The following is a 16,174-nucleotide window of genomic DNA, read 5'->3' as shown; positions in this document are numbered from 1 at the left end:
ACAAAAGAGAACAAAAGCTAAAATATAAATAAACTGGCAATCCAAGCATGACACCCTCAAACTACAGGTTCTACAGCTCAGTCAAAACATTTAAAGATTATAGGTTTTCTCAGTTCACAGTGTCTCTTATGCCCTCAGGCATTCAGGAAAACAACCAGGCTACTGTTTATCTCAGTGTCTGTGTCACTTATTTTTTTGTTTCCAATTTTCATGATCTTTAACAAAAAACTATCTGAATTACTAATCAATGTGAATCTACTAGAAAATACTGGAAATGATAGTTCAGAAAGTCACATACACTAATTATAAAAATTTGAGATTCATTCCATCTTATAAACAAAAACAAAGCAAAAATGTTTTAAAGGAACAGAATCTGATTTCCACGAAAAGGCACATTACTGAAATATGTTTCTCTCCCAATTCACTGCTAATCTACTAAATAAATCATCACAGTAATTGATAAAGTTTTCTTCTGACTGTTTTCCAATTATTTTCATAAACATAGTAAGAACAGATATAATGAAACTTTAGGTCCAGGGAGAGTGAGTGAGAGAATGAGGGAGAGGGAGAAAGAGAGAGAGAGAGAGAGAGAGAGAGAGAGAGAGAGAGAGAGAGAGAGAGAGAGAGAGAGAGAGTGTAAGGACTCCCCTTGGGACTCCGAGCCCGGCAAGCTACCGAGAGTATTCGATATGCCAAACACAGTAACAACAAAGTCTCCAATGGAGACGTTACTGGGCCCGCTCGAGTAAAATTCCAGAGTTAAAACTCAACAAATTAGTAACTCTCCCTTTCCTGCCCCCTCCCTAGCAGAGCTTTAGAGTGAAACCATTCCTTATTGGAATGCAAATTCTGAAACCATTTGTTGACTCTTCCCTGTTGGGATGTAAATTCGGGAACTATTTGTTGGGCCTTCCTTATCTATTACCTCTGTTAGAAACTTTTCCCTTTATACACCTCCACTGGAATGCAGGGCTGAGAATCAAAGGAAGCCAGGTGATAACCAAATGTCCGAGTTACCAGATGCCCACTAGCCACAGTGCCTATGTACGTAAATGCTGATCTTTGAATCTATAGGCTAAGGAGTGATGTACTTTTAAATGGATTGGTTAAGAAAGCATATGTTGTTACAAATCTATTGGCTATGAAATGCGCGGACTTTGCTGTAAAGGCCAGTTAAGGCCATTATAAGATCCCCTTTGAAGAAGTTTGGGGTCTTGCCTCACCTAACTGACCTGCATGTCTGTGTAGGTGGCTTGACCCTGGCTAGCCAGTCTTACAATAAACCTTGCTTGCTGTTTGCAGTCTCTGTAGTCTCTTTGTCATTAAAGGGAGATCACTATCCGCACCCTAACAAGAGAGAGAAAAAAAGAGAGAGAGCGAGCAGGTAAGTAAGGTTGGAGCTCCTTTTATCCCACAGCCATCCCATTATTTATTCTGACTGGGTACCTATTCCATGGGTGAGATTTGAAGTGACTGACTAAACTCACCTGATGCTCCACACTTCCACTCCTGCCATACCATTATATCATTATAAACTATGAACATCAACCCATCCTATTTGGGGGTAGTTGAGGGTTTAAATTAACATGATAGATGCCCAAAACTTTTTTAAAATATTATTTACCATTCGGATCAACCTCAAATGTGATTCAAAAGGAGCCTTTGTCACATGCTATTCCACCTGAACCCTTTAAACAGGCATTAGCTGCTCCTTTTTGATTCTGTATAATGTTAGAAATGTTCTCTTTGAAAAATGCCATTTGTATTTTGATAGGGATTGCATTGCATCTGATCTGCAGATTTTAATTTTAAGAATGTTCAGTAATGTTGATCTGGAGTGATAGCACTGTGGGTAGGTAGTTTGCCTTACACTCGGCTGACCTGGGTTCGATTCCTCCATCCCTCTTGGAGAGCCCAACAAGCTACCAAGAGTATCCTGCCCACACGACAGAGCCTGGAAAGCTCTCCGTGGCATATTCAACATACCAAAAACAGTATCGAGTCTCAGAATGGAGACGTTACTAGTACCCGCTTGAGCAAATCAGTGAACAACGGGAGGACAGTGCTACAGTGCTAATGTTAATTTCCAAAGCACATTTGATATTTCATGCAACCAGTTCTCAACTACCTAATGCAAAGAGAAAGGGTTTCTTTTCTGATTATATTAAAATGCTTTTCAACAAAATATTAAATAAAGATATTAACGATATTAATGAGGGCGAGAATTAAATGGTAATGGTTCAGTATTATATTATAATGGTAATTGTTCTTGTAACAATAGTTATAATTTTTGTTGTTTTGGGAGGGCATTCCTGGCTGTGCTTAAGGGCTTACTCCTGGCTCTACACTCGGGGCCACTACTCGCCAGGCTCAGGATAATGTATGTGGTATCAGTTTAAATCCATGATGGCTGTGTGTGAAGCAAGCATCCTCCCCATGTATTATCTCTCTGGCACCAGAAGATGCAATTTAACTGGCTTCATTTCTTTATAAAAAATTTTGATCTATTTTTAAACGTCCAGTTTTACAATAAGTTCTGAAAAATTATCTTTAATTTCATAACAAATCTGACTCTAGAGTATCTGTCAAAATATATTCCCCCTACAGGCTCTCTGAACAAAGCACTACAACAATTCTATAAATGAGAAAAATGCCTTCAAATGCTCACAATTAAAAATCTTATTATTACACAATTGTGATGGAGGAGCAGCAAGTCTCTATGATAGCTAGCAGTTCCTAGATTCATTGATATTTTCAAGAATCAAAACATTGAATAAAAAATACGCTCAGACTCAGAAACAAAAGGTTTATTAAAAAAAATACAAGAAACGTCTTTATTGGGAGAAACTTAGTAAAGTACCAAGTTAAGCTGCCAGCAGTTCAGGACCAGGAGTCTCATCCTTCCAGAGGGATGTCCCACCTCCCATCACTGCTTCACTGCTTCTTCCCGCATGTACTGTACCTATCCTCCCACCACAAGCTCCATGACAAACAGAAGTACAGGCTTCTGGTCAGTCCGCCAATCCAGCGGAATTGTCTCTTGAGTTTTTCAGAACCTCCCTGCTACCTACCACACATCACACAGGGCACAGACTTTTGCTTTCTGCAGTAAAACAATAGACTACGGCAACAGACTATAGTCCCTGGATGCCCCCAGGTTCATCGTGTTGATAATAACTTATTTTTAGCTTTTTCCAGCTATCCCACAAAAGTGCTCACAAGGTAATGATTGTTTTTTCTTTTTCCTAATTTATTTTATTAAAGTACCATGGGTTCCAAAGTTATTTATGGTTTTGAGTTTTTGACATAAAATGTCACATCACCAATCCACTACCAGTGTCAACTTCTCTCTGCCAGTGTTTCCAGGTTCCAACCACGGAGTCTGTAACACTGACACCACAAACCCAAATTCTGTGGTTGGATATTTAGCTGCATCATTCTTTGATGCCACTAATGTACCTGAATTCTCTTCTCCTGTCACTTCTTATCTATCTCTTCTCCCCTTCTCCTACACTCTGTTTGTTTCCTTCTTCTCTCTATATTCTGAGGCCAAGGACAAACAAGGCATTACCCTACTTAAGTCACTGAATTTCCTCATCCAATTACTCTAAGTAGACAATGACATCTACTGTGTTTGTCCTTCTTTTGATTTACTTCATTTAATATGATATCTTCCAGTGTCATTCAGGTTGCAGCATATTGAATGATTTCATATTCCTTACAGCTGTGTATTATTATTCCATTGTCTGTGTATTCCATTGTGTGCCATATATTCATGATCCACTGAGCTGTTGTTGGACATCTAGATTGATTCTATATCTTCCTTATTGTACTGAATGTTGCAATGAGTAGTGATGTGCATACGTTCTTTTGAATAAATGTTTTTCAGTCCTGGGGATTGATACCCAAAAGTGGAATTGCTCACAACGTAGTGATTTTAATACATAATAGAACCTTGGGCTGGAGCGATAGCACAGTGAGTAGGCGTTTGCCTTGCATGCAGTCAACATGGCTGACCCAAGTTTGATTCCTCCACCCCTCTTAGAGAGCCTGGCAAGCTATCGAGAGTATCTCACCTGCACAGCAAAGCCTGGCAAGCTACCCTGATGTATTCGATATGCCAAACACAGTAACAAGTCTCACAATGTTACTGGGCCCGTTCGAGCAAATCAATGAACAACGGGGTGACAGTGATAGTGATAGTGACAATAGTACCTTAAATTTTAATCAGAGGAGAGACAGAGCCACTGATATTGAAAGTTAACCCATACAAGGAAATCTAAACAGACATCAAAAACAGAAAAAAAAAACATGTCTGGATAACTCAGGGGAAAAAAAAGAGAAACACACAGGAGAATAGCTCAGAGAGTTCCCTCAGAGGTTGGGTGGTTAACTACAAAGATTCCCAAGCCACACCTCAGAATACAACAGACACAATGGGAAGCAGCATAGAAATTCACCAAACTTAATGAGTGAGGATAATAGGTGGTTTGACCAGCTCTAACCAGCTCCATAACCAATCAGATAACAACTTTAGGGATGCCATATTGATGAACTCAAGAAACAATAGTGCACATATAAGAAAGTATAAGGCTATAATCAGTAGTAACAGAACAGGAAAGTTTGATAGTGAAACAAAAGCTCATTGGACGATCTCAGCAGGATAGTAAAAGCAGATGGGAATAAAATAAAAAGATAAAAAATCCTATAGAAAACAAGAGAATCAGGGTTTGGGGGTTGGGGGGATGGAGTAGATTGAAAATAAATTAACATCATACCAAAGAAGTTTGGGATGAATTCAGAGGAACAATAAAGAATCATCAGAAAGTGAACTGATGAATAGTCGTTAGTCACAAAAACTATAGTTGAGAATTTCCCAAAGTTGAGGAGTGCATGACCCTAATTTAAAAGTTCCAAAGTGTCCCAGACAAAATATACCCAATAAAAATACTGTAAGACATATCATAATCAGAATGACAAATGCCTAAAAGCAAATTGAATATTGAAAGCAATAAGATCAAATAAGGAATTTATATACCAAAGACCTTCCTTAAAATTCACAGCAGATATATCAAGTGAGACTCTCTAGTCCAGAAGACAATGAGGATATATAGTTAAAAATCAATGAAATGAACACCTCACCAGTTTGTAACACCCAACTAGATTATCACTCATATTGAAAGGAACTTGACACAAAATTTCATGGATAATCAACAGCTCAGAAACTTTATAGCCTTGAAACCAGCTTCGAAAAAAGCATTAAAAGAGCTCCTTCAAAAGACCAAACTTACTTAACAACACAAATAATTTCTACAGAATGATGGCAGTAATTCCTTTATGGCAATAATTCCACTACATATTAATGCCCTGAACTCAGCAGTTAAGAGCCACAGAGTCGCTGGATGGATCAGAAAAATAAACTCAATTTTCTGCTGCCTATAAAAGATACATTTGAACAATAAGGGCAAACACAGGTTTGAAGGGAAAGGATGGAAAGCATTTTTTTCTTTTTTAAAACATTTTTCTTTTTGTGTTCGAAAAACATTCTTACAAGCAAACAATTACCTTAAAAATGTTGATGGTTTTACTTACTTCTGATAACATGAACATAAAATTTTAAAAAGCTAAAAGGCACAATGACAGTAATTTTTTAATGATCAATGGATTTGGACATCATGAAAAACTAGGACTCCTAAACAATTATGAACCCACTTATGGTCCATAAAATATTTAGTGCAGCTACTAATATACCTGTAGGGAGATACTGATAGTAGCATGATAGTAGTTGAATACTCTAACACCATTCTACTGCCTCTGGATATATTAGCTAGACAAAGACCCAAGAAGAAAACACTAGCTTTGAAAGAAGAAAAGAAAGAGATTGACATAGCAAACATTTGTAGTGTTCTTCATCTCCCAAAGGCTGCATACACATTCTTCACCGTGAATGTGAGTGATTCTTCAAGACAGACCACATGCTGGTTGCAAAGCATACTACCATAATCACTGTATCACTGTCATCCCGTTCATCGTTCATCAATTTTCTCAAGCAGGCACCAATAACATCTTCTTCATCCTAGCCCTGAGATTTTAGAAAGTGCCACGTTTGAGGCTCTTTTAGAGTCAGGGGAATGAGACCTATCATTGTTACTGGGTTTTGGCATATCGAATATGCCACAGGGAGTTTGCCAGACTCTGCTGTGCTGGCAGGATACTCTTGGTAGCCTTTTGGGGGAACTGGGTGGAGGAGGCCCAGTCCCGTTCTGAGCAGGCTTGGAAATCTCAGCCCCGAATCCCGCATGCCTGGGCTCCTCTGCCAGTTCCTTCATGTTTGAGGTTCATCCGAACAGTTGGAGAATGATCTTAAGCATGGCTGTGACTGGTTCCAGAGGTCTTTGGCTGCCGGGGCTCTGCTCAGGGCGGGGAGGGAAACTCAACCTGTCCCCCTCCAAGGAGCCCACCAATTGCCTCCAGCGCCCTGTTATCCTATCAACAGCCAAGACCCAGTGACTATAAAACCCAGCTCCCAGAAGAGAACATTGCAGAGTCTCCTGCCCCCCATGACTGGCTGTCCTCACTGAGGCTTGCAGGGGGGCGGGTTGAGTTTCCCTCCCCGCCCTGAGCAGAGACCCAGCAGCCAAAGACCTCCGGAACCAGCCACAGCCATGCTTAAGGCCACTCTCCATATGTTCGGATGAGCCTTAAACATGAAGGAACCAGCAGAGGAGCCCAGGCATGCGGGACCCTGGGCTGAGATCTCCAAGACTGCTTTGATCGGGACTAGGCCTCTTACACCCAGGTACCCCATCTACTACCATAAAGAAGATACAAATTTTATTAACTATCTTTGCAAACTATAATGTGATGAAAATAGGACATATACACTTGAAATTTAATAAGTACTAGTGACAGGAGATGTACCTTGCACCCAACCCACCATATTTGATCCCAGATCCCCATATGGTCCCCCAAACATTACAAGGAGTGATCCATGAGCACAGAGTCAGAAGTAAGCCCTTATGAGTGTGACCTAAAAACAAAAACAAAAAACCCACAGCACTTAACAACAAGTGGGTCAAAGAAGAAATTAGAAAAGACATATAGAGCTTTCTGGAAACAAGAATAAAGACATAAGTTACTAGAGGATATAGAACACAATAAAAGCAATTTTAAGAGGAAAGTTCATATCAATGCAAGAATTTATTAGTAAGTAAGAAGGGGTACAAATAAACAACCTACCCACCCAGATTAAGCTGCTAAAGAAAGACCATAAAGGGAACCCAAAACAAATAGAAGGAAGAAATAATAAAACAGAGCATAAATCAATGAAATGGAAACTGAAAAAAACAAATTGAAAGATCAGTGGAACCAACAGTTGTTTCTTTGAAAGAAAAGACAAGGTGGACAAAAACCAGCTAGACTCACAAAGAAAGAGAAAACCTTCATAAACAGGATCATAAATGAAAAGGGGGGTTATGGTGCCCCCAGCAGGTCAACCTGTACCTGTGGGGTGAGTGCATCAACAGCCTGAGGGCGCCTTCAGACTTCCTGATACTCCAAAATTGCTGCTGTGCCTTTGGCCAGACCCCAACAACTTGGGACTAAGTTTACCAAGAAATTAAACAGCCAAAAGTTAGGTCTGTGGGAGCCACACCCACAAACCATCCCCTGCTCAGCTATACAAGCTTCTTTATTGGCCTTATTTCATAGACACATGGATAAATCTAAAAAGAGGTCAAAAACCACAGTTAATCTCAGACCCACGCTTGAACAGACTGGGATAAATCGGGGGGTGGGGGGGCAGGTTGGCCTGGTGGCCTGCCCAAGCAGAGCCCCCAGCAGCCACTTGTTTTCACAAACCAAACTCACCTCCATACCCCTGGCCTGACTCCATTGTCTCAGGAAAGACCTCACCAAAATATAATCTGCTGAAAATTCTGATATGCAGGTTTTGTAATGGAAAGTTCCAGGATTTCTCTGAGATGTGATGGGCCACCTCCCTCCAGTTCTCAATACACATGGAAGCACTGGCTGTCACCCTCACGAATAAATTCCAATACCACCCTGTAAGCTCTACTACTGGCCTTGCTTCAGAGACCCCTAAATAAATCTTGAAAGAGATCAAAAGCCACAGTTAAGCTCGAACCCATGCATGGCTGAACAAATTGAAGTAAATTGGAGGGAGCAGGCTGGCTTATATCTGCCCAAGCAGAGTCCCTGGCAGCCATTTGCTTCCACAATCCAAAATCTCTGCCATACCCACTGTCTTAGGATGGATCTCACCAAAATATAATCTGCTGAAAATTTTGTAATGTGGATATTAGCACACCAAAGCCCTGGTCCAGAGACACAGCAGCAAGTCCTGGAAGACACTACAGCACCAGAGATCTCTTTGGGCCCTATACCGAGCCAATATCACCAGGGCACCCCAGATAAAGCAAGTGCAATCTCCCAGCCTACTCCAGATGGAATCCTGGTGACCAAGAGCTTCCACAAACAAGGCCCAGGTATGCAAGTTCCAGATTAAATCTTCAGGCCAAATGGCAGCAGAGGACCCAGGCTGTCTTTGCCCGATTCCCCGCCCACCCAGCAGACTGGCTGTCATGTCCACAATTTGCCTCCGGATGCCATCTTAGTACAAAAACAGCCCTGACCCAGAGACACAACAGCGAGCCCTGGAAGACATCACAGTGCCAGAGATCTCCCCAGACCCCATGCCACAAAAACATCAACATGGCACCCCAGATGAAGCAGGTGCAGTCTCTCCACCTACTCCAGATGGAATCCCAGTGATCAAGAGCTTCCAAGGAGCAAGGCCCTCGGTATGGAGTTTCTAGGACTAAATTTCTTGAGCACATGGCAGCAGAGGACCTGGAGTGTCCCTCCCTGGGTCCTTGCCCATCCAGAAGACTGACTGTCACACCCACAATTTGCCTCCGGGAGCCATCTTAGCACACCAACAGCCCTTGCCCAGAGACTTCCAATTGAATCCCAAAATGGATTCGTGCCATACAGAGATGTCTCTGGAACTCACTGTAGCACTGTAGCACTGTCCTCCCATTGTTCATCGATTTGCTCAAGCGGGCCCAGTAACATTGTGAGACTTGTTGTTACTGTGTTTGGCATACCAAATACGTCACGGGGAGCTTGCCAGGCTTTGCCGTGCAAACAAGATACTCTCAGTAGCTTGCCAGGCTCTCCGAGAGGGGCGAAAGAATCGAACTTGGGTCAGCAGGTTGGCCTCATGCAAGGCAAATGCCCTACACGCTGTGCTATAGCTCCAGCCCCTCTGGAACCCAACCATTTACAATCTAGAAATTTACATTTACAATTGCAGCCATGCGAGTTCTCATGATATTCTAAATGAGCAATGGAAAATGAATCATCTAGTGTCTGCCCCTGGCAGGTAGGCTTGAATGGTGGTGGGAAAATTCAAGCAAAAGATAATGCCCAAAATTATAAAGAGAGTTTTGAGAAAATTGTCTGCCATAGAGGCAGGGTGAGGAGTGGGATGCATTTGTGCGGGGGGATACTGGGGACATTGGTGATGGAAAATGTGCACTGGTGGAGGGATAGTTTTTTCATTACTGTAAGGCTGAATCTCAAACATGAAAGCTTTGTAACTCTATCTCATGGTGATACAATAAAATAAAAAGTAATGTGGAGTTCATGCCCAATTCAATTAGCTTAATCAATGGCTGAACAAATAGTAGTACTCCTACATTGTTTAAAAATAATAATACTAAATAAATAATGAAAGGGATTGTGTTACAATAAATGCCACAGAAATTTAAAGAACCTTGGGGGTTTCTATAAAAAAATTTTATGCCACAAAATTAGGTAAATTTGGACTCTTATAATTAAGGTTGAACCAATAAGAAACATCAAGATGTCTGAAGAGACCCATAGCTATCAAGGAATTGCAATTTTAGTCAAAATTATTCCCCAAACAAAAGCCTTGATTGGATTCACTAGAAAGCTCTTCCATACCTTTATAGAAGATCTACTTCTAAACCTTTTCAAACTCTTTCAGAAAGTTGGAACAACATAAACTTTCCCAAACAATACATATGGAAAACAATACCTTGATAACAAAATCATACAAATACCACTAAAAAAATAAATATACAATCCTGTACCCCAGATAAATATAGATGCAAATATTTGAAATAAAATATAAGAAACCAGATTTAACAATACATTGAGTATTATGTAGCATGATCAGGTAGAATTTATCAGAAATACAAGAATGATTTTAAAAATACAATCAAGATAATAAACTGTATCAATATAAAACAAAACTGTAAGATTTTATTGGAAGCTCTTGCAATAGCAAAAAAGCAAGAAAGAGAAATTAAACTCATCCAAATTAGAAAAGAAGTCAAACTATTATTATTTGTTAATGACATGTCACTATACTTAGAAAACCATAAATACTCTACCAAAAAAAATTCTTGAAACAATAAACTGTTATATTAAAGTGGCAGCTGAAGACCTGCAAAACCCAGTGAGAGCCATGCTTAAGACTATTCTCCACATGCGAGAGAGTGAAGAGAATAGGCCTTATGGACAAGCCTTATGCATGAAGGAACCGGCAAAGGAACCAAGGTCTGAGGTACCTGGGGCTGAGATTTCCGAGCCTGCTCTGTTCAGGACTGGGCCTCCTCCACCCAGATCCCCCATCTTCCAGTAGCTAGGCATTACACCCACCAACTGCCCCTGGTGCTGTGTAATCCCATCAATGGCCAAGACCGAGATACTATATAACCAAGCTTCTGGAAGCAAGTGGTCACATTTGCAGTTGCGCGACCTCTTATTATCTAGTTCTTGCTCTCAGAGAACCCAGCAGGCTACCGACAGTATCCTGCCTGCACGGCAGAGTCTGGCAAGCTCCCTGTGGTATATTAGATATGCCAAAACCCAGTAACAATGATGGGTGTCATTCCCCTGACCCTGAAAAAGCCTCCAATGTGGCAATTGGTAAAATCTCAGGGCTACTATAAATGGAGACATTACTGGTGCCTGCTCGAGAAAATTGATGAACAATGGGATAATAGTGATACAGTGATACAGTGATTAAATGGCAGGCTACAAAACAACCGCACAAAAATCCATGCTATTTCTATATGCAAACATATAATAGAAGATTTTTTCTTTTAAAGATGCCATTCACAGTTGCCCCTCAATAAAAATCACTTAATCACTTAATCACTTAATCCCCGTTATTCATCGATTTATTCGAGCGGGTGCCAGTAACATCTCCATTCATCCCGGTTGCGTGCTAGCGTAGCCCAATGGTATCTGTTCGTTCTAGGAACATGCAGAGCCTCAAACTGATCATTTAGGGTCTTGACGAAGAAGTCTGACCATCTTATAGGTGGGCGTCCACGTGATCTTTTGATGTCCCGTGGAATCCAATCAGTAATGGCTCTAGTCCAGCGGTTGTCTGTAAACCTCATTACATGTCCAGCCCATCTGATTTTTGATGTCTTGGCAAATGAGACAGCGTCCCTGATTCTTGAGCGTTGACGAAGATCAGAACTCCTGATTCTATCTCTCATTTGATAAAAATCAAATGGCTGGAAATCAACAAAGGAAGGAACAAAAGAGGTGAAAGCATATAAAGAAAACTGTAAATCATTATGAAAATTGTTTTAAATATACAAGGAAATGAAAAAAATCTGCTGATCATAATTTAGAAAGATTAACATCATCAAATGACATTTCTATCAAAAGTAATACATAAATTTAATGAAATACCTATAAAATTACCCATGACATTTTGTTAAAGAACACAGACCAAATGTTTTTGAAATGTATTTGGAGTAATAATCCCTCCTCTCAAATATCCAAATAAATCTAGGAAAAAGTAGAAGAAACCTTGTGTTACCCCGACTTTAAATTGCAATATAAAGATATAATAATCAATGTAGTGTGGTACTGGAAAAAAGTGAGATTTTCATAACAGCGGAATAGAACTGAGACTCCAGACACAGATCCTCATGTTCCTAGTTAGCTAAACTTCTATAAATTACTGAGGACAGATACAGGGTGATTCTTTTATATGTGGAATATAAAGAAACATAGTATGGAAATAGCAAATGGCCAATTCTATTTGCTAGAAAGAGCCTCAAAACCATTCTACATAACTGAGCTAACAAAGGGCATAGGATTGATGGGAGATGAGCCTGAGACAAGAGTGGAGGGAAGCAGACACTGAGATAGTGTTGAAATGTTGTACACAGGACATCCTATCATTAATAGTATTGTAAATTTCTGGATGCTTCAATGAAACAAAACAAAACACAGACTCAATAATTCAGCTAGAAAAACCCTATAAAAAGAGGTGGTACTTTTTTTTCTTGATTAACTTTATTGAAAAACTTATTAATAAATATATTAAACTGGGGCTCAAGGGATAGCACAGTGGGAAGGGCATTTGCCTTGCACACGGCCAACCCGGGTTCGACTTCCAGCATTCAATACGGTCTCCCGAGCACCGCCAGGAGTAATTCCTGAGTGCAGAGCCAGGAGTAACCCCTGTGCATTGCTGGGTGTGAGCCAAAAAGAAAAAAAAAGAAATATATTAAACAGCAGTGGAAACGGAACAATGAACAATGAACCAGATAAATCCACTTACTTAGTTTTGTTCCCACTCTGCCTCTTCATCAACATCATGAAGAAATCCAGGTCACTTTAGTTTATGAGTAAATGTTATATTGTAGTAAACTATACTGACTAGACTTTTTAAAAAATTTAGTCATCATGATTTACATTTTTAATACTGTCAAAGACAGGGTTTCATTCTTCCAACAGTCAAACACTGCACCGCCTATCAGAGTATTCATTTCTCTGTACCATTGTCTTAAATTCAAGTCTCCACTATTTCACTCAGCATGATATCCTCTAGCTCCATCATTACAGCACAAATTTCACGACTTATTTTTTTCTTGTAGTCTTATAGTCTTTCACTGTGTGCGTGTGTGTGTGTGTGTGTGTGTGTGTGTGTGTGTTTCTTGATGACTAGAATAAAAGATACCTTATAGACTGGGGGAAAATATTTCTCCACCACTTATCTTACAGAGAATTAATATCTAAGATATATATCACTAATAAAACAAAAGCAAATAAACACAAATACAAACAGACAACCTTATAAAATTAGGGAGATGAAATAAGCAGATACTTCCTTAAAGAAGACTTACAGAGGGCTAATAGGCATATGAAAAATGTTCTCCATCACATATCATCATGAAAATGCAAATAAAAAGAACAATGAGATATCACCTTTGACCAGCGACATTAGCACACTTAAAAAGAACAAGAAGAATTCATGTGGACATAGGGAAAAGGGAATCATCCGCTCTTCATAGAAATGTAAACTGGTTCAACCTGTTTGGAAAACAAACAATATAAACAATTTTTTTAAAAAACTAAGAATTGAGATTCCATGTGAACTAGCAATTTTGCTTTTTGGCATTTATCCTAAGAGCCTCAAAAATCATTTTTGAAAAAAAAATTTTGAAAAACATTTATTATCCTATGTTCATTGACACACTAGTCACAATGGTCAAGGTCTGGAAATAACCAAATTGTCCTATGGATGACTGAATGGATTCTTTGTTTTTTATCAAGAGAAGCTTCTGTTGCATTTTATCGGATGATTCTCATTTATTTCCCAGAGATGTCTTATGAAATTAGGGTTCTTTTGTGTTACTAAAATAAAATTGACATCTTGTATTCCCACTTAAGGCAAGTGAGACTCTATTTAGGACTTTCTAGCTTGCTACTTAACTATCTACCTAGGGAATACCTGGAGTCACTCACGTCTCCTGTGAGCCCAAAACCTGAGGCAAAATTTTCTATCCTAGGCTCCCAGAGTCTTAAACAAAGCCCAGAGAAATTACAGGAATGCTTAGAATGTTGGATGGTGAGAGCTAAGGTAGAGTCACTGCTGGTAATTGATGGGGTAACCTGAGGCTTTCTCTTTCAATTTGTAAGGAGTGTGTTCAATTGTGGATTATAATTTCCTAAAATACGTAGAATTAACCATAACTATCAGATTCTTTAGGAATTCCAGATAATATTAGAGTAGCCACGTTATTATACAAAATATGTCTTAATGATTTTTTCTTAGCTAACAATGTTTCTCATAAAGCTGATGTAGGCAGGTAGATAGGAAAAGACCACCATGGCAACGGAATCCCTTGGAAATAATAACCACCTAGCTCTACGACTGTCAGGACCCACCTTGTGATTACAGGAACTAAGACCTAATGAGACCTTTACCTGGAGCTAGCCCAGATCAGAGCAGGCTAGATCCACCCTTCAAGAGAAGCTCCAGCAGGAACCTAGGTCAAGAAAAGGAGTTTCAAAGACCATCCCAAATCTGACCCCTTGCCAACCATCCTAGCAGTGGACTATTACCTATGTTGAAAGCCTCACATGGAAGAGCTTCAGAAAAACCTATAAAAGCCAACTTAAACAGGGGTCCTTGCATGGGGGCAACCGCTGCGTCTCTGCGCAATGTGAGCGACCATGGGGGCGGCGATGGGCACCCAGAGCTGCAGACAGACGAGGACTCATCACACTTGTCATTTGAGGAGCTGTTGGAATTGCAGAAGCAAGTGGTCACAAAGGTAGGTCAACATGTTCTATTTGGAAGCAGCACGAAGAAGCAAGGTTTTAGGCCACCTGAACAAGGCACACGCCTGGCGGACAAGCACAGGCCTCTGGAGATGTCACCCAAGGTTCAGGTGCCATTTTTGCATCAAGTTGTGCCTCCTAGTAAAAAAGGTAGCTCGTGACCCCTGCTTTGATGATCTCTCAGGAGAGTATAATCCTGAGGTGTTTGATAAAACATACTAATTCCTTGACAACTTCCATGCAAAGGAGAAACAGCTTGTGAAAAAGCAGCTAAAGAAGCAGCGTAACGGGAGGACCGTGAGAAACTGCATCAGTGGCTCCAGCTAACGGAGCAGCAGGAACTAGTCCAGCAGGAATGCAAGCGACAGCACGAGCTACTCCTGGCCCTGAAGCAGGAGCAGCGGGATTAGGCCAAGGAGGGCCATCAGCCATATTTTTTTTTTACTTTGATTAATTTCATTATTTCAACAAAAGATGCACCATTATTGTTCAGAATTCCTCCCCCTCCCCCCAATAATCAGAATTGCTGAAAAGCCATTGTGAAATAATTTGCTTTCTATAGCTGGTTATGAGAAGCATATGATTTTGGACTTCTGATAATTTACTAATTAAGTCTGGAGGAATTTCTGCCAAGAGCCAGATAATTATGAGATTTGTTTTTTGTGCGTCTGGTGCTATGGCCGTGCAAGAGAGCCGCTCAAGGGGGGCAACTCGTGACTTTGGTAGGTCATGAAGACAAGCAGGTACTGCTCCACCCCCCACCCCCCATCCCATGATCAGCCATATTTCTTGAAGAAATCTGAGCAGTGCCAGTTGGTTCTCGCTGAGAAGTTCAAGGAGCTGAAACACAGCAATAAACTCAAGAGTTTCTGGAGTCGAAAGAGGCGGCAGAATGCAGTCAAGGACCAGTGACATTTCCCTTTGAGAAAAGGGCGTGAAGGCCTGTCCTCAGTTCTGCAGCCGGGTGAGGCGTGGCGATGGGCACAGCAGATGGAACAGGGTTGAGTGAGAGAGAGAAGACCATGAGTGCCTGGCTGGCCACAGGCGTGTGACACTCAGGAACAGGCATTCAGCCATCTGTCTGTCCTCTGTGTCACCATGGCCTTCTGTTCTCCTCTGTGCTTGTCTTAAAGTGTGGTGGTACAGAAAGGGGCCACGAACACGATCTTGAGGCCAGTGAATGGCCCGAAGTCTGTCTGTGGCTTTCCACGGCCAGAACCTGATGTAGGAGCCAATTCATGAACGTTCTTGTCATTCATCTTGTTCTGCTTTGGAGGGATGGGGTGAGGACCAAAGTTGCTCTTTTTAGCAAGTCAGTTCTGTGAATGTAGGAGTCTCCATTCACTGTAGGAAGCCAGATCAGAAACTCCCTCCTATTTAACCGAAAGACAACAACAAGTCTACTGAGCTGTTAGGAAGCTGATGCAGAGGGCTGGACCACTTGCTTTGTGTGCAGGAGCCCCACGATTAAACGCCAGCATTGTTTGTTTATTTGTTCCCCTGAGCACCACCAGGTGCTTTCCCAGAA

The 16,174-nt window shown here is 40.8% G+C and overlaps 1 protein-coding gene across 1 annotated transcript; it reads left to right on the top strand.

Annotated features, from left to right (window-relative positions):
• Window positions 1-14,429: 14,429 nt before the first annotated feature.
• Window positions 14,430-15,651, top strand: RRP36 (ribosomal RNA processing 36). Its single transcript, XM_056116656.1, is given in 4 exon segments — window positions 14,430-14,789; window positions 14,791-14,931; window positions 14,934-15,069; window positions 15,422-15,651. Coding segments are annotated over 4 exon segments (867 nt in total).
• The last annotated feature ends 523 nt before the right edge of the window (window positions 15,652-16,174 follow it).

This window comes from Sorex fumeus, unplaced genomic scaffold (assembly GCF_029834395.1).
Source record: "Sorex fumeus unplaced genomic scaffold, SorFum_2.1 ptg000033l, whole genome shotgun sequence".
Classification (NCBI taxonomy): Eukaryota; Metazoa; Chordata; class Mammalia; order Eulipotyphla; family Soricidae; genus Sorex; species Sorex fumeus.
Note: the sequence above shows the minus strand (reverse complement) of the source record. Positions and strands in the feature narration are given on the sequence as shown.